Source organism: Somniosus microcephalus, chromosome 23 (assembly GCF_052327205.1).
Source record: "Somniosus microcephalus isolate GS21.2 chromosome 23, FLI_Smic_1.0, whole genome shotgun sequence".
Classification (NCBI taxonomy): Eukaryota; Metazoa; Chordata; class Chondrichthyes; order Squaliformes; family Somniosidae; genus Somniosus; species Somniosus microcephalus.
Genome location: NC_141009.1, coordinates 13,808,522 through 13,836,324, shown reverse-complemented (window position 1 = coordinate 13,836,324; position 27,803 = coordinate 13,808,522). Strand labels below are relative to the sequence as shown.

The 27,803-nt window shown below is 48.3% G+C and overlaps 1 protein-coding gene across 6 annotated transcripts in view; it reads left to right on the top strand.

Annotated features, from left to right (window-relative positions):
• LOC147101665 (ral guanine nucleotide dissociation stimulator-like) overlaps positions 1 to 27,803 on the top strand; it is a 196,306-nt gene that overhangs the window by 143,508 nt on the left and 24,995 nt on the right. For all 6 annotated transcript variants that reach the window (XM_085965430.1, XM_085965428.1, XM_085965429.1 and 3 more), the window contains exons 2-9: positions 16,116 to 16,226; positions 19,057 to 19,250; positions 20,603 to 20,674; positions 21,549 to 21,742; positions 23,146 to 23,267; positions 24,689 to 24,904; positions 25,655 to 25,758; positions 26,674 to 26,758. In XM_085965430.1, coding sequence (XP_085821556.1) covers positions 16,116 to 16,226; positions 19,057 to 19,250; positions 20,603 to 20,674; positions 21,549 to 21,742; positions 23,146 to 23,267; positions 24,689 to 24,904; positions 25,655 to 25,758; positions 26,674 to 26,758 — 1,098 coding nt within the window. The remainder of the gene's footprint in view (positions 1 to 16,115; positions 16,227 to 19,056; positions 19,251 to 20,602; positions 20,675 to 21,548; positions 21,743 to 23,145; positions 23,268 to 24,688; positions 24,905 to 25,654; positions 25,759 to 26,673; positions 26,759 to 27,803) is intronic.

Genomic DNA, 27,803 nt, shown 5'->3' with positions numbered 1-27,803 from the left:
GAGTCATGAGGTTGTGGGTTCAAGAGTGCTGCCCACTGAGCCACAGCTGATACTGATTAAGTGCTAAAAGTGAGGATTTCTTTGATCCAGTGCATACCCTGGGAATTTTGGTACAGGCTCAAAGGTTAAGCGATAAGTCACTGAAGTTTGTTTTTTTCTGTCAGTAATTTTTTTTTTGTGGACTGAGATGGTTCATCCTGCCCCACACAATTTAGAGTTTTATTTCTCATAGGAAGCTTTGAGGTTAACTGAGGCCTTTCTGGTCAACCATAATTATTATACGTACCTGCGATTTGCTGCCTCATCATTGAGCTCCAGTATGATTTGGACAGGTTGGGTGATTGGGCAAATGTATGGCAGATGCAATATAACGTGGATAAATGCGAGGTTATCCACTTTGGTGGCAAAAACAGGAAGGCAGATTATTATCTGAACGGCAATAGATTGGGAGAAGGGGAAGTGCAACGAGACCTGGGTGTCCTTGTGCACCAGTCGCTGAAGGTAAGCATGCAGGTGCAGCAGGTGGTTAAGAAGGCAAATAGTATGTAGGCCTTCGTAGCGAGAGGGTTTGAGTACAGGAACAAGGATGTCTTGCTGCAGTTGTACAGGGCCTTGGTGAGACCACACCTTGAGTATTGTGTGCAGTTTTGGTCGTCTTATCTGAGGAAGGATGTTCTTGCCATGGAGGGAGTGCAGCGAATATTCACCAGACTGATACCTGGGATGGCAGGAATGACGTATGAGGAGAGATTGGGTCGATTGGGCTTATACTCGCTGGAGTTTAGAAGAATGAGAGGGGATCTCATTGAAACTTATAAAATTCTAACAGGACTAGACAGACTACATGCAGGAAGGATGTTCCCGATGGCAGGGGAGTCCAGAACCAGGGGTCACAGTCTAAGGATAAGGGGTAAGCCATTTAGGACTGAGATGAGGAGGAATTTCTTCACCCAGAGAGTGGTGAACCTGTGGAATTCTCTACCACAGAAGGCAGTTAAGGCCAATTCATTAAATATATTCAAGAAGGAGTTGATATATTTCTTAAGGCTAAAGGGATCAAGGGATATGGGGAGAAGGCAGGGACAGGGTACTGAATTTGGATGATCAGCCATGATCTCACCGAGGGGCCGAATGGCCTACTCCTGCTCCTATCTACTATGTTTCTATGTCTGTGTTTCTATCCAGAGGCTGTGCCTGGAGTTGGGACAGCAACAGGAATGATGAGCCGGTGGACAGCTTCCATTCAAGCCATTGCCCCCCTCGCCAAGCCCCCATAATCAAAGGGAGGCCACGATCAACTCCATGAACGGGCAGTTCACAGAGATCCGACTGCCCTCCTAAAGCCCTCATAGAGTCCAGGCACCACTCAGATCAAAGTCCAAGGAACTATCTGTCGCTTCCCTTGTTCCTGCTTGATCCAAGCACCCGCCAGAGAATTAGCTCAGCCAAATATATGGAACTGTCAAAGACCCTCAATGTATGTATCTGCAGGTAGCATGGAAGCATTTTTACATTATTTTGTGAATTTAATGCTCGTCAAGCTCACGGGTGGGATTGATGCCTCTTCCCATCTTTCGGATGAGATGTTAAACTGAGGCCCCGTCTGCTGTCTCGGGTGGATGATCCCGTGACACTATTTCGAAGAAGAGCAGTGGAGTTCTCCCCGGTGTCCTGGGCCAATATTTACAACTCAACCAACAGCACCAAAAAGAGATTATCTGGCCATATCACATTGCTGATTGTGGGACCTTGCTGTGCGCAAATTGGCCGCTGCGTTTCCCTACATTACAACACAGCAAAAGTACTGAATTGGCTGTAAAGCTCTTTGGGACGTCCTGAGGTCGTGAAAGGCGCTATATAAATGCAAGTTTTCTTTCTTTCCACTGCAGCATAAAGAACTGCTAGATCAGGTATGTAAAGTTATTCTGCCTCGGTGAGCGCTGCTAGATCAGGTTACACATGGAACCGATCCCTCCACACTCCACAATATGCCTCAGGCCAAGCCCAGGAGAGCCTCTATACTGCACCAGTGTGTCACTTTCCCATTTCCAAATCCAGCCATCCTGTCTGAGCGAGATTGCCAATTAGGGCCAGTGTTTTGCGGTGAGCCCTAATGCACTGGGCGATGCATTGGGATGGCCCAGATTCATACCATTAATGTGTGTCTGCAAGCGAATGGGGAAAAAGATTTGTCAAAGACTTTTTCATGAAGACTTGTGTACATCTACTGACCTAGTAAATTTGGCTTACAAGGCAGTTTACCAAAAAGTGACACCGTCCCTTTCAAAGGATATTTACAGGACTTTCTAGTTTCCTGAACAATGTGTGTGTGTGTGTGTCAAGATGAACCTTGACCCTTCTGACCAATGGGAACTTGCTCTGCTCTTCCTGGCTCTTTTGATCAGTGAAAGGGTGACAACAAGCTGTACTCTGCCCACAGTTAACAAACACCCTGTCGCTATGTCAACTGGAAAGGAAACTACTGGAATATGCACAGAAATAATGGGCTCAAACAAATGAACTACTTTATCTAAAAACGCAACACTGCAGATTGACTGTTGCGCTGGCTTGCAATGCAGAAAATAAATTACCCATAATATGGGGGTGGTGATGAATGCCACCCTACTGAGCATTGGTTCTGTCCTTGCTGTCTCATGTGTGTGTGTGTGAAAAACTGATCGCAGTCCGTTTCTAAATTAAACAAGCTCTTAAAAGGACAGCGCCGGTTTAGTTTATAGAGGGGAGTGGCACTATGTTGCTGGAGAGAGTACAGGGGATGCACAGGGGGCTGATGTTAGGTCAGGACGGTACAGGATGGAGCTCGGCTGTGATGCCCTTCACACACACTCACACTCACACTCACACACACTCTAGCATTCTCTAACCTCCTCCAGCCCTATAACCCTCTGAGAGCTCTGCACTCCTCCAATTCTGCCCTCTTGCACATCCCTGATTTTTTTTTTTGCTCCACCATTGGCGGCTGTGCCTTCAGCTGTCTAAGCGCTGGAATTCCCTGCCTAAGCCTCTCTGCCTCGCCACCTCTCTACCTTTTAAGACGCTCCTTGAAGCCTCCCTCTTTGACCAAGCTTTTGGTCACCTGTCCTAATATCCCTTTATGTGGCTCGCTGTCAAATTTTGTCTGATAATCGCTCCTGTGAAGTGCCTTGGGACTTTTACTATGTTAAAGGCGCTGTATAAATGCAAGTTGTTGTTGTTGTTGTCTAGGCTCACTAATGAAGAATGGACAATTGACTGAGGCACTGGCGGTTACTGGCACTGCGGAAGGATAGTGGAGGAGAAAGAGGGGGGGTCAGAAAGGAAGAATATTGGAAGGAAACAATGTTGTCGTTAGACCATCTTCCATCTCCACTGTAGGTGGTGGGAGATCAGGGTGAAAATAGAGGCGTTTGTGTTTATGAGCACTGATGGTTGGAAAATAGAGGGATCTGTCTTTCCTTCACACTGCAGCATTTATTAACAAGCTGCCTACATTTTGAAAAAGCTCCTTTCTTCCTCTGGTAGAGAGAGAGAGAGAAACTGCAGTGTGCTTATATTTCTTTCTTTCTGTGTCCCTGTATTCGGTTGAAAGCCTCAGCCTATTTGTCTGCCCTGTGTTGAACAAAATAATAATACATTATTGAGCGAATGTGTTTTTAAAATCTGTTCTCATAGACCCTGTATTGTGTACGGCAACAATTGTTGGGGCTTATGAATACTGCCAGTCATACGATCCGGCCTGGTATTGGGGAACGAGCAGGGGTTATTCCAAGGCATCAAACTAGGCCTTAATAGTGCAATTGTGAATATGAATGCGCCTTGACAGAATTAGCATTCAGTAATTGAGAAGACCCATGACTCTTAGCTCAATGCATCAGCAGTGCTGTTATCAGTGCGCTGTGTTCATCCGAAAATGAGATGATTGTTCTCCTGATACTTTAGGGTCTTTTACATTGCAGCCGACTGCAGACACCATGTCCTCCCCCTGTCGGCTGGTCCCTTTAGTAGAAACTACCTGGAACATAAGGCATGAAAATGTGTCTGAGAATCTGCCATTGGGATAAGAAGCTTGGGGCTGTAAAATCAACCCAGGGAGCTGCTTCCCTGTGTTTGGGCTTGGGGTCTCTGCAGTACACTCGTGTGAGCGGCACCTGACTTTAAGTAAAAGGCTGGGGGGAGGTGAAGGAGGAGTGGTGCATGGGGAATGCTCTCCCTAGGCGGGGACAGTAAAAAAAATTTAAAAAAATAAGCACCTAAAGTTTTCTCTAGCTCCCCCAACCGTTCAGTTATTAAGTGTGCTGCACAGTGTGGGACTGAGCTGTACAGACCAGCCGAAACGATTCTTGGTCTTTGCCGAGTTAGCTGGCAAGTGAGGGAGGTGGTGCCACAATTGGTTTAAACACTTCTGGGTTAGCAATTGGACCTGATCACTGTCCAGGCTCCCAAGCCGGAACGTACCTTTTAATGTGATTGTTGGGCGAGGATAGGATTGGTCTCTGCTTTGATTCCCTCACAGTCGAATAGTCTCCTGATTCTTGACTTCTAACAGAAAAAACTTGCATTTATATATCATTCACGATCTCAGGACGTCCCAAAGCGCTTTACAGCCAATGAAGTACTTTTGAAGTGTAGTCACTGTTGTAATATAGCAAAGGCAGCAGCCAATTTGCGCACAGCAAGCTCCCACAAACAGCGATGTGATAATGACCAGATGCTCTGCTTTTTTAGTGATGTTGAGGGATAAATATTGGCCAGGACACCAGGGGAGAACTCCCCACCTCTTCTTCGAATTACGTCCACCTGAGAGAGCAGACGGGGCCTCGGTTTAACGTCTCTCCTGAAAGACGGCACCTCCGACAGTGCAGCACCCCCTCAGCACTGCACTGGGAGCGTCAGCCAGGATTATGTGCTCAAGTCTCTGAAGTGGGACTTGAACCCCCAACCTTCAGAGGCGAGAGTGCTACCAACTGAGCAAAGGCTGGTGCCAAGGCTCCCATATGAAGAATGGCTTCTTGAGTGTGGTTATGGGGAGCGGGTGGCACTTGTGAAGCTGAACCCCAACAGAAATAGACCATCTCGGGAGACAAAGGGGAGGAACTGGGAAATGGAAAAAAAGGCTAAAGCTTTCTTTTACAAACACATAAAATACAGGAATGGGGTTCTGGGAGTTAACAGGGAAGGTAATTTAATCCTGGGTAAAGCAACAGTTTCAGTGCACAATGTTTCCGCAAACAGCACAAGTTGTCAGTGTGGTTCTCTGAGGAATGTTGGGCAGCTGGACTGTCTACTTCTCTCATTCCTTGGCACTGATCTGCTCTTGGTAACTGGAGGGGCTGAAAAGACGCAGGCAGCGGAACCCTGCCTTCTCTGTTTGTGCCATGTTATACAAATACCAGAAACTACTTTAAATGGGTATTGAGGAGTGTTCCGGCCAACTTAGTTCTTTGAACTGACTCTTCCAAAAAGTCCCCTATCTCAGCTGCCAAAGGCACATCTGTCCTTCAGTAGATGTGGTTATCTGCGGCACTGCACTTGTTCCCATTCCGGCATTTTATTCTCTTTCACAATTATTTCTTGTGCTCACCCGAGGGATGGCAGTGCTGGGGATCAGCTTACCTTTCCCCTTGGGGTATCTAATGCCGGCATCACGTTCAGGGGTAGAGTGAGCCAGACATGTAGGGTACAGTTCTCTCCTCGCTTTCTACTCCACGTTAACCTCGATCTCAGAAGATCGACGACTGCACTGGCATGGATTTTCTGTTCCATTTCCCCATCAGGGCTAGGGAAGGGGGAATAATCATCCAGAGTCGCTGCTCCTGATCGCTTACGGCGCCCCCTTGTTGGGCTGTGTGCATGTGTACGTCAAGTGTGATGCCCACTGCAGTCGAATAACCTGCTGGTGCTCACCATCGAGGCTCGCAGGTGAAGAGTGGCCAATTGGCTGAGCGTATCGGGGAGTAGCTGGCGGCCATGGGACAGCATGAGTTAGCATCTCGAGGAGGGAAGAAAATTGGCCGGGCGAAGGAGGAAGTGCGCTACATTCGGCAGAGCATGTAAACATCATTCCTTGCCCCAGGCAACAGCTTTGAGACTATGATTAGTTTGAGGTGAGGCGATAGATGACTGCCCTCCAAACGGGTTCTCTCGCCATTGCTGTCTGTCCTTTAAATTGGTCTTTTACAAAGGGACCTTATAGCTGCTGAGAATTTGGGGGGTGAAAGTGGCTTTGCAACCAGGTGCGGCGTTGACCTCTATGGCGGGAGTATTGCGGCCGGAGATCGTGACCTCATCGCCGTGCGCATCGCCCTGGACCTGAAATTGACTTCCGCCCCCTGCAGCAGCGCCGGTCGAAAACACCGACAGCTGCAGGAGGCGCGCATCGGGCGGGGGGGGGGGGGGTGACGATTAATGGCGAGGTGGCCGAGATAAGTGGGGGGGAGGAAAAATAACTGCCTTTCCTGTTCTAGTTTTTTTCGCGGGTTCCTGCCCGCGATCGATCAGCTCGGCAATTTGCTTGAGCGCTGGGCTGATCGTGCAGGATCACGGCTGCCTTGGTGGTCCAGGTAGACACTTTTTAAATTGCAGAGCCTGCAGCGATGGCCCTTCCCTTTTAAGGGAGGGAAGGAGCCTTTGAACGTGGCGGCGCGGCATGGCCCAGTGTGAAGCGCTGCTGAAGTCTCCGCCCGCTCTCCGACGTTAGCGCCCTAAGAAGGAAGTGGAACGCTTGATTTAGCACTCCACCTCCCTCTTGGTGTGCTAAAACTCAATTTCATGGTCGCTGCCGCTAAAGTTAGCGCCCAGGTGATGTTAGCGCCCCAAAATGGTCGAGAGAGATTGAGAGAGACAGAGAGTGTGCGCTGACTACTGTATCTACATTTATCTGTATTTACTAGTTCAACACGCTCTGTCCAGCCCTTTGACTGGTATATTTGAATGTAATGTTACACAACGATTGTGTTTGAATAGTTCTACTGTATCCCTCCAATAAATAGACAACTTGGATATTTCTAACAGCCCAACTTCTTGTGATTCCTGCTTTCTCTTTTGTGCCCTCCAACGTGATCCAGAAAGCTGCGAGGAACCTTGGCTAACTGAAGCTGGGGGAGGGTCTATTCCTTCGGCGCCAGGCTCTTCACCTGCTCGGTTCTGTTCTGGCAAGAACTCTGGAACTAAGTCAGCCAGCAAACTTACATGAAAGGGTTGACGTGTATGGGTGCTGGCTGTACAACTCAAGGCCTCTCTAAAGCTCACCTGTTCAACTATCAATGGCCGCGCCCGGTCGCAAAGCCATTTGCGCCCCTGAATCTCACCTGAGTCCCTTTTGGGCACAGCCATGAAGTGAAGCTTGTAGCAATAGACCTAGACACCAGGATTATACCAGAGTCAATCTGTTGTGATCAAATCCACAAAACGGGAGGCGCCCATTTGGTGGACATCATGAGCTCTGAAGTTCTGATATTCGCTGTAGCGTTAATGAAGTAGATCTTGGGCCTTGTCTTCATGATTCCCACACTGATCAATGCAGGAATGTCCCAGTTCAACTCCCTGTTCTGTGCTCAATTACCTGATCCCAGGGGGATGGGGGGGAAGGTGGGGGCCTTGGTGTCCTTGGGCAGTGAAGGGGAAATGTTGGCCAGGGTGCCTGTTCCTCTGAACATACCCCCCACCCCCCCCCCACACTGCTGGGAAAGCATGTGCACGAACCTCGGACGAAGACAACATCAGGTTCAGCTGGGGTTGTCCCCTCACAGTCCAGCAGCCTGTCCGCACTCCCCGTCTAAGCTCACACACAGGAGTGACCACTTGGGTGAGGTACTGAGGGCTGCTGGCATCTGTGGATTCCTAGAGTCACGGAAAAAAGGGAAGGAGGAAACTCCACTACACACCAGTCAATCTTTTTAGAATTAAACTGTAAAGGAACATTTTTCATTGACAGAAAATAGGTGCTTATTTTTATATTGAAAAGATCAATTTGGATAGCAAATATTTATTGTAACCATGGTGCCTCAACTGGCATGGTCCCAAGGGACTAGGAGATGTGGAACAGTGAAAGGAGAGAGGTTCTTTCAGTGAACACTCTGTCCACAGAAAAAAAGAACATAAAGTTTTTTTTGATGGGCTTAAGGTATGGGATTGGAACTGTACAAGAAACTCTCTTTCTTGTATCCGGAAATCTCTCTTAACCGGCAAAATTCAGGAGTAGGTTCAGGTAAGTTTTACTATATATTAGTGGCCGTGTAACCGGGGTTCCTGCACCTGTGGCCGTGTACGGGGCTCTCGTACCTTGGTAAGTATACCTCTGTAATCCGGACTTTTTGATCAACCGGCACCACGCCGGTCCCGTTGGTGCCGGATAAAAAGGGGTTTCCTGTACGTGTTTGTGTGTGTGTTCACATTGCTGAACGTCTCCACGAATGGCACTTGTAGCCACAATTTCTTCCATAAACCTAAGCAGGAACGAATCCAGTAAATATCATCATGCACAATATTCTTTCCAGACACATTCTGGGATAGCAAAGGGCGAGACATAGACAGACCTGCATTTATACATCGTCTCGTCACGCCCCTGAGAATCTTTTCAACACAGATTACCTTTGAAGTGTGGTCCCTGTTATATCTGCAACTGCAGCTGCCAGCTTGCACACAAGACCCCACAAACGGCAAACAAGGTGAATAAATCTGTGTTTGGTTGCGGGATAAATATTGGCCAGAACTCCCCCTGCTCTTCGAAATAGTGGCCGTGGGATCTTTTACCTCCACCTGAGGGGGCAGACGGGGGCCTCGGTTTAACGTCTCATCCAAAAGACGCAATGAAAGTGCAGCACTCCCTCAGCACTGCACTGGAAGTGTCAGCCTGGAGTACATGTAGTCAGTTTATCCAAAGACTTCGTTTAAGAACTGCACCCTTCCTCCAACCCCAGATTACCTTGTAGCAACTGGCGTTGAGCAGAGAGCAATTTATTTTCTGATTCCGCTCCTGTGAAGCGCCTTGTGGCGTTTTGCTATGTTAAGGTCACTATATAAACACAAGCTGTTAGTGAGAGCAGTCGATCTGGCTTGCAAGCCAGATATTCCTTGACTCAGCCATTGAGTAAACATTTCTAAAACTGGGCAGCGCCCGTGACACATCGTAGCGAGGGAAACCCCAGTCACATGAAGCAACGAGGACTGGGGGGTAAAAATAAACCCAGTGACCGAACGAGAAGTGGAATCTAAGGAAATAACTGCACTGAGGGGGCAAGGGGAAGTATTTGCGCCGTTTCATCAACTCTCCGCGAAGCTGACTTGGTGGAAATTCTTTGTGGTCACGGCCTCATCAGAATTCACCGAACTGCAGAGGACCCCCCCCAACAGTCATAAGATTAGCAACCGCTCTTCTGAAACACGGAAGTCCCAACAGTGGAACTCGTGCTGAAACTGCTCAGCAAAATAAAAAACTACACAAGCACCAAGAAAGAGAAAAACAAAACTGGCTTTGGTTTGGTTCCGTTCTGCCTTGGTTTTCCTTTCCTCACTTTTTCTCCTGCAGGTGTTGATTCCATAGGCTGACCTCCCACCCCACCCCCATAATTAGTTTGCCCAATTAGCCATTCATAATAAGTGAACTAATCAAATTGAACCAAAAAAAAGCAAAAAGCCTTGCATTTATATAGCATCTTATTACATCATGGAAACCTCTCAAAAGTGCTTCACACTGCGAATTACTTTCAAACTCCAGCTCCTCCAATTCTGGCCTCTTGCGCATCCCCCGATTTTCCTGGCTCCACCATTGGCGGTCATGCCATCAGCTGCCTGGACTCCAGGCTCTGGAATTCCCTCCCTAAACCTCTCCGCCTCTCTCTCCTCCTTTTAAGATGCTCCTTAAAACCTCCCTCTTTGACCAAGCATTTGGTCGCCCATCCTAATATCTCCTTGTGTGGCTCGTTGTCGGATTTTGTTTGATAATCGCTCCTGTGACGGGTCTTGGGACGTTTTACTATGTTAAAGGCAAGTTGTTGTGTCGGCAAACACAGCACGCACTCTGTGCCTGGTGTATCCCACCTTCTTAGGCAGTCCCTCGGAACCGAGGATGACTTGCTGCCACATTAAAAATGAGTTCACAGGTGACTGATGAGTCCAATGCGAGACCTACAGTCTCTGTCACAGGTGAGGCAGACGGTGGTTGAAGGGGCGGGTGGGTGGGGTGCTTGGGTTGACGTGCGCTCCTTGCGCTGCCTGCGCTTGGCTTCCGCTTGCTCCCAGCGAAGAGACTCTAGGTGTTCGGCGCCTTCCCGGATGCTTCTCCTCCACTTTGTGCAGTCTTAGGCCAGGGATTCCCAGGTGTCAGTAGGGATGTTACACTTTTTCAAGGAGGCTTTGAGGGTGTCCTTGAAGCATTTCCTCTGCCCACCTGGGGCTCTCTTGCCGTGCCAGAGCTCCGAGTAGAGCGCTTGTTTTGGGAGTCTCGTATCGGGCATGCGGACAACGTGACCCGTCCATCGGAGCTGATCGAGCGTGGTCAAAGCTTCGATGCTGGGGATGTTGGCCTGAGCAAGAACACTGATATTGGTGTGCCTATCCTGCCAATGGATTTTCAGGATCTTGCGGAGGCAGTGTTGGTGGTACCTCTCCAGTGCTTTGAGGTGCCTGCTGTACATGGTCCCACCAACAGCAATAAGATAAACAAGCAGTCAATCGGTCCCTGGTGGTATTAGCTGAAGGGCGATTCTAACCCTGGCAGGTTCATGCTTTCCAGCCATGGAGTGGGAGCATCACAGCTGAGTCCCATTCTGCCCTCGCCCGATGTCCATGCAGACACCTTCCAGCAAGACCCACTAGCTAGACCAATGGAATGTTGGGCCTTTATCTCGGGGGGTTGGAATACAAAGGGGCGGAGGTGATGCTTCAGTTGTTCAGAGCTTGTTCAGACATCATCTGGAGTAATGTTCAGTTTTGGGCACTGCTCTTCAGGAAAGATATATATTGGCCTCGGAGGGGAAGGGAGGGGGGCAGCGCAGATTCACCAGAATGATACCAGAGTTTAAAGGGTTAAATTATGAGGACAGGCTGCATTAGCTTGGTTTGTATTCCCTTGAGTTTAGAAGCTAGATCCACTTAAAAGGGGACAACTTTACGTTTTAAGGAGCCGTTTGGTAAATTTTTTACGGTCTTAATATCGCAATATGGTGAAACGCAACAATGGCGTCCTCAGCGGGTGATGTCGTCTTAATGACAGTAACAACTGTTGTTCCCCTCGTCCCGTAACAAAACCAAAGAAAAATTGCTGAACGCTTTATCGTGAAGATATTCGAGCGGCTCTTTGAATAGGAAGTTTAAACCGAGGTCCAGGTCGGCCTGTTCAGTTAAAGGTCGAAGAAGAGCTGGCTGGAGCAGTGACCGCTCAACCCCTGTCCTCGAGCCAGACAGTGGTCCCGAGAGGGTCCAGGGATAGCACACCTACTCAATGCCAATAGCTGATCGTTTTGTCAACTCTTTCTATATCGCCTGTTGCAAACTGGCCTTTTCACGATCGTATGTGTGCGGATTTGATGCCAGGTCAAGTATAGAATCATACAGCACAGAAGGAGGCCATTTGGCCCAAAGTCCCTGAGCTCTTTGGTAGAGCTATCCAATTAGTCCCACTCCCCTGTTTTTTCCCCCAGAGCTCTTGCAATAATTTCTCCTTTTTCAAGTATTTCTCCAATTCCCTTTTGAATGTTACCATTGAATCTGCTTCCACCGCCCTTTCAGGCCGTGCATTCCAGATCGCAAAATCTCGCTGCGTAAAAATAAAATCCTCCTCATCTCCCCCTCTGGGTGAAGAAATTCCTCCTCATCTCAGTCCTAAATGGCTTACCCCTTATCCTTACACTGTGACCCCTGGTTCTGGACTCCCCGACCATCGGGAACATCCTTCCTGCATCTAGTCTGTCCAGTCCTGTCAGAATTTTATAAGTTTCAATGAGATCCCCTCTCATTCTTCTAAACTCCAGCGAGTATAAGCCCAATCGACCCAATCTCTCCTCATACGTCATTCCTGCCATCCCAGGTATCAGCCTGGTGAATCTTCGCTGAACTCCTTCCATGGTAAGAACATCCCTCCTCAGATAAGGTGACCAAAACTGCACACAATACTCAAGATGTGGTCTCACCAAGGCCCTGTACAGCTGCAGCAAGACATCCTTGTTCCTGTACTCAAACCCTCTTGCTACGAAGGTAGTGACGTAAGAAAACTACAAGGCACTTGGTCTAAGCATTAAACAAAGCTTTAATCAACTGTTTTAAAACATGGATGTCTAATGTGTCCTTCACTAGTTCCTGTTAAGAATGTCCTGTGCAAGCTGGGCCCGTGCCCGAGTATTTATACTCTCCCTGGACAGCGCCAACCGTAGGCCGCTCAGTATTATTTCATAAGTCTTTCTTTCATGAATGACTGATTCATGTCAGGTATTATTTAGTGTCATCATCTAGTAAAATGTAGGGGCCCCAAACCGAACCTTTTGCACAGGCATCCCCGCAAAGCAAACACCGCCCCTAAGAGCAGGGAGTCTCTCTTGGTGTCCTCGTTTAGCTTCGCCCCACAATTAATACCACCAGAGATAAATGAATTGTTTGTTTATCTCATTGCTGTTTCTGGGATACACCAGGCAGTGTGGCTGCTGTGTTTGCTTACACAACAGTCGCTGGACTTTGAACATAACTCAGTGTGAAGCACGTTGAGATGTTTCGATGATGTAATACGCTGTTGTATAAATGCTCTGTTAAATGGTTCACCTCCCGAAGAAGTCCAGTCCTGGTTTTGTGACAGACCACTCTTGGAAAAAAAGCCCAGAGACGGTGCACAGTTCAGCGAACTCTTAATTTGTATGTAAGGAAAAAGCCAAATTAGAAAGGAGACTGCTCCGAAGACGGTGCAGACACTGTCATCTCAGAAAAGGGGCCTGCCCCATTAATTGTTGACAGATTTCACGCAAATAGCATCCATTTTAACTAAAAGGTAGGGTAGAGCACTGACCGTAGAGGTCACGGCCTCGCCGGGCTCTCTCTCTCTGGGTAGATCACTTCCACATTGCAATGACAACAGCAACAACCTACATTTAGATACCACCTTTAACGTAGTAAAACGTCCCAAGGCGCTTCAAGGGAGCGATTAACAAACAAAATTTGGCACCGAGTCACATCTTGGGACAAGTGAGCAAAATCTTGGCCAAAGAGGTCAGTTTTAAGGAGTGTCTTAAAGGGGGAGAGAGAGGCGGAGAGGTTTAGGGAGGGAATTCGAGAGCTTGGGGCCGAGGCAGCTGAAGGCACGGCCACCAATGGTGAAGCGATTGAAAATCGGGGATGCGCAAGAGGCCAGAATTGGAGGAGCGCAGAAACTCACCAGGTGTATTACAGAGCAGGTCGATTTCTGTTAGCTTCCGACACCTAGTCCTTCCCCAACAGGTTACTAACTAGGCAGGTGGTGAATTCTACCCAGGCACAGGAAGCCGATTCATTTGCACTCTGCTGGCGTTAATGATTACGTTCAACAAACTTTGCTTTCACCTTCCTAGCTCTGAAATACTCCCTGCACCTTCTCGTTTCTGGCCAGTGTTAAGTCACTGTATACAGTATTCTATCGACTATCCAAATCAAGAATATTCTGAGCGATAACTGGATAAGCCGCACATCTATGTGTTTGCGACGTCTTTTAGCAAGGGGACTACCACTGAGTCAAAGCGGACACTTATCAGGGGAAAAGTCAAGTACTCTGAGCCTCTGGTTTTTGTATTTGTTTTTATGGGATGTGGGCGTCGCTGGCAAGGCCAGCATTTATGGCCCATCCCTAGTTGCCCTCGAAGGTGGTGGTGAGGCACATTCTTGAACCGCTGCAGTCCGTGAGGTGAAGGTACTCCCACAGTGCTGTTAGGGAGGGAGTTCCAGGATTTTGACCCAGCGACGCTGAAGGAACAGCCGATATATTTCTAAGTCAGGATGGTGTGTGACTTGGAGGTGGTGGTGTTCCCATGTGCCTGCTGCCCTTGTCCTTCTAGGTGGAAGAGGTCGCGGGTTTGGGAGGTGCTGCCAAAGAAACCTTGGCGAGTTGCTGCAGTGCATCTTGTAGATGGTGCACACTGCAGCCATGGTACGCTGGTGGTGGGGTCAGTGGATGTTTAAGGTGGTGGATGGGGTGCCAATCAAGCGGGCTGCTTTGCCCTGGATGGTGTCGAGCTTCTTGAGTGTTGTTGAAGCTGCACTCATCCAGGCAAGTGGAGAGTATTCCATCACACTCCTGACTTGTGCCTTGTAGATGGTGGAAAGGCTTTGGGGAGTCAGGAGGTGCGACACTCGTCACAGAATACCCAGCCCTTGACCTGCTCTTGTTGCCACAGTATTTATGTGGCTGGTCCAGTTCAGTTCCTTGCAAGTTAGGTTCTGTGCTGCAGAACCCAGGAAGTTAGGGTTGCCAAAGCTACAGGATTGCCCTGGAGTCTCCAGGAATTTGAGATTAATCTCCTGGACACTGCTGGGAGCAAACCGGGAGAAAAATCATCGGGGTGTATGAAAATATTGAAGACGGGGGTGGGGGGGAAAGAACAGCTCTTTGACCGGGCGGGGCGGTTGGAGGTGGGAGGTCATGTGGTGGAACCTCCAGGAATATGTCCAACCTGAGTTGGCAATCTTACTCCGACTGGGATACAGTTCTATGGTGTCGGTAGGCCTCCAGTACGTCATCCACTTGGTCAGTCTTCATCTGTGGCCTTGTTAATTGGGAGAGGCCTACTGACGGAAGGACATCCCAACCAAGCCTGACCTCATCCTTTCCCTGATACGCCCCGCACACTCCAGCACGAGCACCCCGTGTGCCACGTGGCTGAGGTCAGCTAACTCTTCTCCTGCCTCACACTAAATATAAACAAAGAGGAAGAGAAGAACATAGGAACAGGGAAAGGCCCTTGGGCCCAACAAGCCAGCTTGCCAGGGTCAACTTTTGTCGGTCTCCTTCATAATCTTTCAAAACTTCAATGAGGTCACTTCTGAAATTTCAATTTTTTCAGAAGAGTTAGAATTGCTAGATGGGATGCCAAGTACAATTTATATCTAACAGCAGGACTTTAATGAGCTGTCCAGAGGAATACTGTGCCCGTATCACCATGGCGATGTCCTCTCTGCTTGTCAGTAGCTGTCGAGCCATCCATTAATATTTAGGGCAGAGCAAACAACAGGGGGCAATTTAATTACCCAGAAATCACCTTGCTCAACCAGCAGGAGAGACAAGGCCGAACATGGTCGTTACACAGTGGCTTATTGACGTCATGCTGGGCACTCTTTGATACAGGCCCTTCCCCATCTTATGGGACAAACAGCTTTCAGCTCCTGTTCCCTTGAAAAATGAAGAGCGACAGTCTTTATTTCTTTGTCTCTGTTTACTACCCCCGAACTGGAGGAGAAACTTTTTTTTTATATATAAACGCTTCAGTCTCCCCACTCACCTCCCCTGAAAGCACCGACTCTCGTTGGGTACAAATGTCGGTGCAGCATTCAAGCTGGCCATTCTTCACGGGTGGGCCTTAGACCTGGGGCAGGCTCGTCGGGCCCTAATTGGCCTCTCCCTGTTCCTCGTGTTCCTCTTTTTTTCATTTTAAGTTCCACTCCTCGGGTGACGCGTGAAGAGTTGGGACACAATTGGCTGTTGTCAGCCAGGTGGCCAGACAGGGTCCCGCAAGAGTGCCTCTTGGGGTAGGGGAGGGAGGGGAGACTCATCCAGAGCTTCCTGTTTCGTGATGGACCAGCATTGTCCAAGCATTATGTCTTGGTGCGTCAATTAGTCGCACACCATGGAACCTCAAGGGTCTGCCTATGAAGTTTTTAATCCATGTTCCCATTCATTTGCCTTTATCTCAAGCTCACAATAGCAGCCGGTCACAGTGTTCGGACTTGGGATTTAGCTACTAATCAAACCACAGCACTCTGAACAAACTGCCCTTTCCAAACCCTCCCAGCCCGTGAAATTCAAACCGGGCAAAGCAGTGGGCCTTTTTAAATACAACGGAGTTGCCTGGTCTTCAAGGGCCAGAGCGCCTCGCCAGTGAGTGCCGGCCGGCTATTCGACTGCGGCGGGCATCGCACTGACCGATTTTAATTTTTTTCCCTTTCAGAGCGCTGCGCAGGAGATTGGCGAGGAGACGGAAGATGGTGCCATCTACACGATAACGCTCCGGAGGGTACAGGTGCACCAGGCAGCCAACAAAGGGCAGCGATGGCTTGGGGTAAGCAGCGGCGCGGGACGCAAATTACCGCATGTGCTCCCGCAGCACCGGGAGAAGAGGGACAGCTCACTGACCTCCTCGCACCCACTGATGGGCTTTTCAATTCCTGAAATTCCCTGGTTCCCATCAGTGTTCTCGCAACACTGTTAGCATTGCTTTAATTCAATGTTTTGAGAACAAGTCTTTATTAAATTTGAAAGAGAAAGGAAGAACTCTAATTTCTACAGTGCCTAGTGGGGGTATCGAGAACGAGGGGGCATAGTTTCAGAATAAGGGGTCGCCTATTTAAGACGGAGATGAGGAGGAATTTCTTCTCTGAGGGTCGTGAATTTTTGGAATTCTCTACCCCAGAGAGCCGTGGAGGCGGAGTCATTGTCTATCTCCGCCTTGAATATATTCAGACATTTGAACTACAGGGGGGTCAAGGGGTATGGGGAGAGAGCGGGAAAGTGGTGTTGAGGCCAAGATTGGATCAGCCATGATCTTATCGAGGGGCCGATTGGCCGACTCCTGCTCCTGTTTCTTGCGTTCTGATCTGATGTTTCCCGACCTCAGGACGTCCCAAAGCGCTTTACAGCCAATGAAGTACTTTTTGACGTGTGGTCACTGTTGTAATGTAGGAAACACGGCAGCCAATTTGCGCACAGCAAGCTCCCACAAATGGCAATGAAATAAATGACCAGATAATCTGTTTTTAGGTGTTGGTTGAGGGATAAATATCGGCCAGGACACTGGAGAGAACTCTCCTGCTCTTCTTTCAATAGTGCCCGTGGAATCTTTTAATTCCACCTGAGAGGGCAGACGAGGCCTCGGTTTAACGTCTCATCCTAAAGACACTCCGACAGTGCAGCGCTCCCTTCAGTACCGCACTGGAGTGTCAGCCTGAATTATGTGCTATGATCCACACATTAAAAACTCCCCCGTGGTCCTGACCGTAAATGCACTGCCTGACGTAAGAAAACTACTAGGCACTTGGTCTAAGCATTAAACAAAGCTTTAATCAACTGTTTTACAACATGGAGGTCTAGTTGTGTCCTTCACTAGTTCCTGTTAAGAATGTCCTGCGCAAGCTGGGCCCGTGCCCAAGTATTTATACTCTCCCTGGACAGCGCCACCCGCAGGCCGCTCAGTTGATTCATGTCACTGCCTATTGTGCAACTGATCCATACACACCTGGAAAGTCCCCGTTACACCTTTGGCCTAGATGGGTGAGTATCGGCAGTGTACAGGAAACTTTGCGATATCCGGCACCGACGGGACCGAGCTGCTGCCGATCTATCAAAACTTCCGGATAGACCAGCGCTAATGTTGAAGGATACGGAGGTTTTCATCTCCGTATCTGACAACAAACACTGTTGCTTAGCAACAGCTTGTAAACACTCAGCCCGTACCTTGGAAGCGTCTCTGAAGCTGTTGCTAAGCTAAAGAGACGCTTTCCAGAGCCTGACTGTTTTAAAAAAAAAAAAAAAAAATGCTAGAAGAAAAAAAACCTAACCAAAACGGCTGCTGATTTCTGCCGTTAGTATGGTTTCCGGACATACAACCTCCGGATAAACCAAAGTTTCCTGTATTGCCCCATCCGGGGCGTCGCAGCCATGCTCACAGTCCGCACTTGATGTCCACGTGAGGCGTGCTCCAGTAGGGGGTCACTGCATAGTGATCAGGAGTGGGCGCGGTGGCCAATTTTCTTGCTCTATAACCCAAAGTTAAATGTATGGTGTCAGCTGTGGCTCAGTGGGCAGCACCCTCGCCTCGGAGTCAGAAGGTTGTGAGGTTCAGGTCCCCACTCCAGAGACTTGAGCACAAAAATCTAGGCTGACACTCCCAGTGCAGTGCTGAGGGAGTGCTGCACTGTCGGAGCTGCCGTCTTTCGGATAAGACGTCAAACCGAGGCCCCCGTCCGCCTTCTCAGGTAGGTGTAAAAGATCACATGGCACTATTTCGAAGAACAGGGGAATTATCCCCGGTGTCCTGGCTAATATTTATCCCTCAAGCAGCATCATTAAAACAGATTATCTGGTTTTATCACATTGCTATTTGTGGGAGCTTGCTGTGCGCAAATTGGCTGACGCATTTCCTACATTGGCATAGTGGTTAGCACTATTGCCTCACAGCGCCAGGGACCCGGGTTCGAATCCGGCCTCGGGCGACTGTCTGTGTGGAGTTTGCACATTCTCCCCGTGTTTGCGTGGGTTTCCTCCGGGTGCTCCGGTTTCCTCCCACAGTCCAAAGATGTGCGGGTTAGGTTGATTGGCTATGATAAATTGACCCTTAGTGTTAGGGGGATTAAATACGTGGGGTTACGGGGATAGGGTGGGATATGTGTTGGTGTAGGGGTTATGGGGATCGGGTGGGATATGTGTTGGTGCAGGCTCGATGGGCCGAAATGGCCTCTATCTGCACTGTGGGGTTTCTGTGATTCTGTGATTACAACAATGACTAAGACTTCAAAAGTACTTCATTGGCTGTAAAGCCCTTTGGGAGGCTGTTTCTTCTACCACGGACCCATTTGAGCCTCTGAACAGCTGAACATTAAGCTTTGTTGGTTTCTATTATTCAGCCACTCCCAGGATAAACTTGCCTGAGTCATCAAGAGAGCTTCATTCAGGGTTCTAATAATATTTTGTTGTTGCTCGTGCTGTACCAAACAACAATGGACAAGAAGCTCACATTGTTCCAGACTGTTTGAACAGAATGATAACAGGGTGTTCAGTTCGCTTACTTAGTGTGCTCGACGGGTGCTGAATGTCCTGCCCCGCAAATCTTAACTGCCTCGAAACCTGGCAACCACCCATGTCACCATGACGTGCGTTTCCTTCCTCCTAAACAGGTGGAGAGTGAGTCTGCCATGAACCTGTACGAAACGTGCAAAGTGCGGACCATCAAGGCTGGGACGCTGGAGAAGCTCGTGGAGTACCTGGTGTCTGCCTTCAAAGGCAATGACTCCACCTATGTCACCATCTTTCTATGCACCTACCGGGCCTTTGCATCAACCAAACAAGTGTTGGACCTACTGCTCAACAGGTAACTGCAACGACGGGTGGACAGAGACTAAAGGGGGTCAAGGGATATGGGGAGAAAGCAGGGACAGGGTACTGAATTTGGATGATCAGCTATGATCTCATTAAATGGCAGAACAGGCTCGAGGGGCCGGATGGCCTACTCCTGCTCCTATCTTCTTTGTTTCTATACCAGAACTGAGAGGTTAAACCTACCAGGAAAGATTGAACGTGCTGGGGTTCTTTACTCTAGAGGGGTGACCTGATCGAGGTCGTTAAGATTGTGGAATGTGACGTAAGAAAACTACTAGGCACTTGGTCTAAGTATTAAACAAGGCTTTAATCAACTGTTTTTCAACATGGAGATCTAGTTGTGTTCTTCACTAGTTCCTGTTAAAGAATGTCCTGAGCAAGCTGGGCCCGTGCCTGAGCTCTCCCTGGACAGCGCCACCAGCAGGCCGCCCAGTATCATTTCATAAGTCATTTCCACATGAATGACCAGATTCATGTGAGAAGGGTTTGATAGGCTAGATGTGGAGAAGATGTTTCCACGGGGGGGGGCGGGGGGGGGGAACACACCAAAACTAGGGGCTATCAATATAGGATAGTCACCAATAATTCCAATAGGGGATTCAGGAGAAACTTCTTTACCCAGAGAGCGGTGAGAATGTGGAACTCGCTACCACAAGGAGTGGTTGCAATGAATAGCATCGATACATTTACGGGGAAGCTAGATAAACACATGAGGGAGGAAGGAATAGAAGGTTATGCTGATGGAGTGAAACGAAGAGGGCTGGAAGGAGGCTTGTGTGGAGCATAAACACCCGGCATAGACCTGTGGGGCCGAATGGCCTGTTTCTGTGCTGCACATTCTGTGTGACCAGCAGGTTGCACAGAGTTGCCCATGGTGATTTGCTTGGTAAATAGGGTGATGAGATACATGGCAGAAGGAGGCACTGTAGCATCCTTGAGGCCAGGGAGGGGAATAAAATCAGCCAGGGTTCCCATGCTAATGCTTGTTCACTGACTCCAGAGCTTGCTGAGGCTCGCTGTCTGGGTCCTCACATGAAAATGGCCATTTGGGTGAGGTATCGCATGGTGGAACCATACCCCGGGATCAGTCATTGACCCCTTGTCCTGGACCAACTGACCCAGTACAGACCATGGACCGAATCTGAGACCTTTGGGATCTGGGTGGCTCAGTACCGCACCAACTGACCCAGTACAGACCATGGACCGAATCTGAGACCTTTGGGACAGGACAGCACAATCACCAACTGACACGGCCCTCAAAGCTCTCAAATCCTTTTGTACTCAAACAATACTGACTCCTCTGTTCTAACTTCTCTCTCTCTCTCTCTCTCTCGTATCTTACAGATATGGAAACTTGCATCAAATGAATGGAGATGTATCCAAGCTTACTCCAGACGACAGGGTGGAATTGAAAAAGTAAGGGCTTCTTCTACTGGTAATTCTTGCAGTGCTGTGTGAGTCATTGATGCTGAGAATGTCAAGTAACAAGTGTGCTAGGACTTGCCGCATTCTTAAAGGGCAGCGCCTCCAAATTTGAATATACTTTTGTTTGGGGAGGCCAAAACATCCTGCTTCGAGACAGCAGCTTCCATGTTTAACTCCTCCGCACGTTTGCTCTGTGACGGGGAAATGCGCCACGGTGATTTACATCTGTTTCAATGCTCGTCAGAAGTTTCACATACATTTGGAAGTCATTTGTATCTAATTGGACTTTGCCAATAAATAAAGGTAGACAATTCTTCAAAGGAGCAAACGGTTGAGGCTGAGTAATGCAGGATGTAACAATAGACAGATGCTTTGAAGATTGGGCTTTGTTTATCTTCGGTGCAGAAAGAAACACTACAAAAGCTTCCTCTGGTGATTTATTAGCATAGATTCCATGATAGAGTGGACGGTTGCTACTTTGTGAAAGGAAAGGGCTTGATGAGCCAAATGGGCTTCCTCCACCCATGCTTTCTTATGTCCATGTGTTCTGTGCGGTCTCCCCTTGGCTGCCCATAGTGGCCAGACCCTTTGGGGACTGGCAGAAACCATCTGACGTAAGAAAACTACTAGGCACTTGGTCTAAGCGTTAAACAAAGCTTTAATCAACTGTTTTACAACATGGAGGTCTAGTTGTGTCCTTCACTAGTTCCTGTTAAGAATGTCCTGTGCAAGCTGGGCCCGTGCCCGAGTATTTATACTCTCCCTGGACAGCGCCACCCGCAGGCCGCTCAGTTGATTCATGTCACCATCTATCGTTCGTTGCAGAGTGTTTACACGACTCTCTCCTCCCCTCGTCTTCTTTCAGCACCATTTCATCGATCCTTGGCGCCTGGCTCGATCAGTATTCCGAAGATTTCCGGAAACCGCCAGATTACTCCTGCCTGAAGCATCTATACGCCTACATCCATCAGATATTTCCAGGTTCGGATCTGCAACGTCGCGCCCATATCCTCCTTGGCACATTCCAAAGGCACAAAGAGCCAGAACCTGATCAGGATGGTAGGTCTTTCCCCCACCCCAAACTTCACACTGACTCCTGCTGGGGGACAGTTCCACCAGTGTAATTGGCAGCAATTTGTACCTCATCCAAGTGCCTATTTGGCGAATATTTAAAAAAAAAAATGCATTTCACAACGCCTTGAAGCACTTTACAGCCAATGAAGTACTTTTTGAACTGAAGTCACTGTTGTAATGCAGGAAACGGAGCAGGCAATTTGCGCACAGCAAGATCCCACAAACAGGAATGTGATGATGACCAGGTAACCTGTTTTTTTTTTAATGATTTTGATTGAGGGATAAATATTGGCCAGGACACCGGGGAGAACTCCCCTGCTCTTCTTTGGAAATAGTGGCCGTGGGATCTTTTACATCCACCTGAGAGAGCAGACGGGGGCCTCGGTCTAACGTCTCATCCGAAAGAAGTCCAGACAATGATTGTTAACCAAACTATTTTAACTGTGAGGGGCACCAGATGGTTAAGTGGCAGCGGTCAATGGTGGCACTGCCTGTTCCTGCCTGTTTTGATTGCAATGACTCCCAAACAATTGTGAACAACAGCAACTTGCATTTATATAGCGCCTTTAACATAGTAAAATGACCCAAGCCGCTTCACAGGAATGTTATCAAACAAAACTTGTCACTGAGCCACCTAAGGAGATATTAGGACAAGTGACCAAAAGCTTGATCAGAGGAAGGCTTTAAGGAGCGTCTTGAAGGAGGAGAGAGAGACGGAGAGGTTTAGGGAAGGGAATTCCAGAGCTTAGGGCCCAGGCAGCTAAAGGCACGGCCGCCAATGGTGGAGCGATTAAAATCAGGGATGCGCAAGAGGCCAGAATAGGGGAAGATCAGAAGTGGTCCCCTAATCAGCCGTGGCTCAGTTAGTAGCACCTTCGCCTCGGAGTTGGAAGGGTTGTGGGTTCAAGTCCCACTCCAGTGACTTCAGCACAGAAATCCAGGCTGACACTCCAGTGCAGTACTGAGGGAGTGCTGCACTGTGGGAGGTACCGTCTTTCGGATGAGACGTTAAACCGAGGCCCCCGTCTGCTCTCTCAGGTGGACGTAAAAGATCCCAGGGTGCTATTTTCGAAGAAGAGCAGGGGAGTTTTCCCCGGTGTCCTGGGGCCAATATTTATCCCTCAATCAACATCATTAAAAACAGATTTCCTGGTTGCTGTTTGTGGGAGCTTGCTGTGCGCAAACTGGCTGCCATGTTTCCTACATTACAACAGTGACTACACTCCAAAAAAAATTACTTCATTGGCTGTAAAGCGCTTTGGGACGTCCGGTGATTGTGAAAGGCGCTGTAGAAATGCAAGTCTTTCTTTTTAATGAGCAAGCCCAGATCGGAGTGTGTCAGGGGTAACTTTGATGATAGTTAAATGCGCCTGGTTGTGTCGTTGCAGCGGCCGATCACAGTAGCTGCACATTCGCGATGGTGGAGGAGAACGGATTTGAAGACGGAAAGCCTGACTTCCTCTCCTTCCTTGCTAACGTGGTGGCCGAGCAGTTCACCTTAATGGATGCGGTGGGTGGCGCATGAGGCTTGTCACTTATTCTATTGCGAAAGCACATGAGCGATCGAGCGTGATAACCAGCCAACACTTCCTTCCTGTGCCCTCAAAGGTTGTTGCCCTCAGTCTGAGTTTCATTCCGGTCACATTGTGTTTCCATCATCTACCAAACTTACGAACTTTTGGCAGTTTCCACCCAATGGGTTAGATTCAGCATGGTTTGGCTTCCATAGCAACGACTTTATAAAAAAAAAACCCCAGCGCTGTTGCTGAGTGAACATTTTCACTTTGTAACTCTTCCGCCTGCTTAAAGACACAGGGTAGATTTCACAACGTTGAGCTCCCAATGTGGGGTGCCACCCTCTGGGAGCGTATAGAGGTTAAGGAGCCCTGCAGGACTTCCCATTCCTTCATTTCACTGGATGATCGCCACACCCACATTCATGATATGTGCCCCAGGCTCCACACTGGGGCATGAATTTGATCATTTACATTGGAACAGGAGTAGGCCATTCAGCCTCTCGAGCCTGTTCCGCCATTCAATCAGGATGCTCTCAAATTGTTGATAAGTCACATAGAATAGAATCATAAAATAGTACAGCACAGAAGGAGGCCATTTGGCCCATCGAGTCTGCGCCGACTCTTTCGAAGAGCGATCCAGTTAGTCTCACTCCCCCGCTCTTTCCCTATCCCTACAATTTTTTCTCCTTCAAGTATTTATCCAATTCCCTTTTGAAGGCTACTATTGAATCTGTATCCACCACCCTATCAGGCAGTGCATTCCAAATCCTGACCACTCGTTGCGTAAAAAAGTTTTCCCTCATGTCGCCTGACGTAAGAAAACTACTAGGCACTTGGTCTAAGCGTTAAACAAAGCTTTAATCAACTGTTTTACAACATGGGGGTCTAGTTGTGTCCTTCACTAGTTCCTGTTAAGAATGTCCTGCGCAAGCTGGGCCCATGCCCGAGTATTTATACTCTCCCTAGACAGCGCCACCCGCAGGCCGCTCAGTATTATTTCATAAGTCTTTCTTTCATGACTGACTGATTCATGTCATCGCCTCTGGTTCTTTTGCCAATCACCTTTAAATCTGTGCCCTCTGGTTACCGACCCTTCAGCCATTGGAAACAATCTCAATCTTTCATGATTTTAAACACCTCTCAAATCGCCTCTTAGCCTTCCCTGCTGCAAGGTGAAAAACCCCAGCTTTTCTAATGTATCCATGCAACTGTATTCCCTCGTCCCTGGAACCTTTCTAGTAAATCTCTGCTGCACCCTCTTCAAAGCCTTCACGTCCTTTCTAAAGTGTGGTACTCCAGACTTTAATAAATAAATCGAACAAATCAATTTATGAAGCAGGGTCGAATTTCTGTGATTTATATCTATTTTCCAAAGGGGTCAGTTCTGAGATTCTATTTTTTTTTTAATATACAGGAGTTGTTCAAGAAAGTGGTTCCATATCACTGTCTAGGAAGCATCTGGTCCCAGAGAGATAAGAAGGGGAAAGAGCATTTGGCGCCCACAATTCGCGCTACCGTCACGCAGTTTAACAGCGTCACGAACTGCGTCATTGCAACCTGTTTGAGCGACAAGACCTTGAAGCCTCAGCAGAGAGCTAAGATCATTGAGCGATGGATTGAGGTGGCCCGGGTAAGTAAAATAAGAAGCTGGACCTGCTTAACGGGGGTGCATCGAGTGGCAGTTCACTTAGAGCTTGGGGGCCTAGTGCATCACAGAAGGATAAGGTGCAGGATGGTATCTGTGGATCATCCCACATGGCTGGGAACCCCCAGTCTCGGATGGGCCACTGAGGAGGGGAAATCACGACCGTGCCAGTGCCTTTCCTAAAGGCTGGGATTGATAAAAGCCCATGAATTGGGGGTTGCCAACTCTGGTTGGATGTATTCCTGGAGGTTCCATCACATGACCTCCTGCCTCCCACTGCCCCGCCCCCCACACTCCCGCCATTGGTCCATCCTCACGGTGCCCCGCCTTCCCACGGCCCATTGGAAAGCAAAAAGACTCCTCACTACCCGATTGGATGATTCTTGAGTGTCAGTCAAACAGCCTTCCCCGCCCCCCCCCCCCCCAACGCTTTTATATAAGTAATAAACGGAAGTGGTCAAAGAAAGTGAAAAAAGCACACCATTTTTTTTTTGAACGCCCAATGATTTTTCTCCTGGGTTGCTCGCAGGAGTGTCCTGGATTTAATCTTCGATTCCTGGAGACTCCCCTAGCAGGAGCTTGATACTTTGTTCTTTGTAAACAGTTGGGCAGTCCGAGGATGGAAAGTTAAATAAGAATCTCTTGGGTGGGGGGGGAGTAAAACACAAAGGATGCTGAGTTCAAAACGTTACTCTCTCTCGGCATTCTTCATTTCTTTGTTTCTCTTCACCACAGGAGTGCAGAATCTTCAAAAATTTCTCATCGCTACGAGCCATTCTCTCCGCTTTACAATGCAACTCGGTCCACAGGCTCAAGAAAAGCTGGGACGAGGTATCGAGGTAGGAGCGAGAGAAAGTTTTCAGTTTTATTCTTTTATTTTGTCATCCAGTTTTCTCTCTTCATCCCAAAGGTGCTGACTCACACTTGGATGCGGTTTTGTGTGTATCTGCTGCTGAAACCCACATCCGTGCCTTTGACTAGATTTGACTATTCCAACGCTCTCCTGACCGGCCTTCCATCTTCCACCCTCTATAAACTTGAGCTCATCCAAAACTGCTGCCCGTCTCCTAACTCGCACCAAATCTCGATCGCCCATCGCTCCTGTGCTCGCTGACCTACATTGGCTCCCGGTCCAGCAACATCGCAATTTAAAAATTCTCATACTTGTTTTCAAATCCCTCCATGGCCCCGCCCTACCAGTCCTAATCTCCTGCAGCTCTACAACCCTCCCAGATCTCTGCGCTCCTCCAATTCTGGCCTCTCGCGCATCCCCGATTTTAATCGCTCCACCATTGGCGGCTGTGCCTTCAGCCTCCTGGGCCCTAAGCTCTGGAATTCCCTCCCTAAACCTCTCCACCTTGCTTTCCTCCTTTAAGACACTCCTTAGAACCTACCTCTCATGCATTCCACTGCGTAGTTCTCCAGCTGCCCAGGAATATAAATTCCAGTAAGCAGTGGGCAGGTTGGGAATAGTTCGGCACTATCTTGTGCGTAACAGGTACTCTGTGTACTCAGTCAGTATTCTGGATAACAGACCGTGCTTGGCCAGAAGGCTTCCTGGAATCATGTGTCGGACAATTCCAGAATCTCCAGCCTTCAATTTCTAGTTACACATGGAATAATGATTTGGCCTCTTCTGATAATTCTATTTCAACGAATTGATCGATAAGCCATGGTTATCGGTTTTCTTGTGAGTATCAAGTAGAATTGTGCTGTTTGTAACCTTTTTTGTGCCTTTGCTTGGAATTACACAGAGAGAACATCCGGATATTCCAGGAATTGTCGGAAATCTTCTCCGATGACAACAACCACTCCTTGAGCCGTGAGCTGCTCATCAAGGTAAGAGCTCGCCGTTCACCTTACGAGATCCAAGCGTCCCTGTTGCTTAGCAACAGGTGCAGGAACCTGGTCACAGATCCAGGAACAGGCCACTAATATGAAGTAAAACTTACCTGAACCTACTCCTGAATTTTGCCGGTTAACAGAGATTTCTGGTTATTTAGGTGCCGCTAAATCGAGAGTTTCCTGTATGACCATGAAACTACCAGATTGTCATAAAAGCCCATCTGGTTCACTAATGCCCTTTTAGGGAAGGAAATCTGCCATTCTTACCCGGTCTGGCCTATGTATGACTCCAGACCCACAGCAATGTGGTTGACTTTTGACTCTCAAGGGCAATAAAAAAAAGAGTTTGATAGGGTAGACCAGAACTAAGATAGTCACTAATAAATCCAATAGGGAATTCAGGGGAAACTTCTTTACCCAGAGAGCGGTGAGAATGTGGAACTCGCGACCACAGGGAGCGGTTGAGACGAATAGCAGAGATACATTTAAGGGGAAACTAGATAAACACATGAGGGAGAAAGGAGTAGAAGGGTATGTTGATGGGGTGAGATGGTGAGGGGTGGGAGGAGGCTCGTGTGGAGCATAAACACCGGCACGGACCTGTGGGGCCGAATGGCCTGTTTCTGTGCTGTAGTACTTTTGTAATATTCATGTAACTTCTTTTTAAAAAGGTTTCTGAGACGATGGGTAGGTAAAAATGCTAGTGGGCTAGCTTTGACGTTGTTTCCTCACAGGCTGTAAATAATGTCATATTTGTTATTTTGACTCGGTAATCAATAAACACCTCACACCCATTATGTTGGGAAGTTGCAGATCTCCGGCGCTTGGCAGGGGCTCTGGGAGTTCTTCCCTTTCTGGTTGCGAACAGCGAGGGATAAAAGCACACAAACACGAGCAGTCAAGCAGAGGTTTTTGAAACAGAATGCTGTGAGGTAGGCAGGCTGCAAGAAGGTTGGCATATAGTAGGGAGCAGTTAGACTCTATTCTGTTTAAATCAGCCACGGATCAGTGGAAACATAGCATATTCGTTATTTTGTAT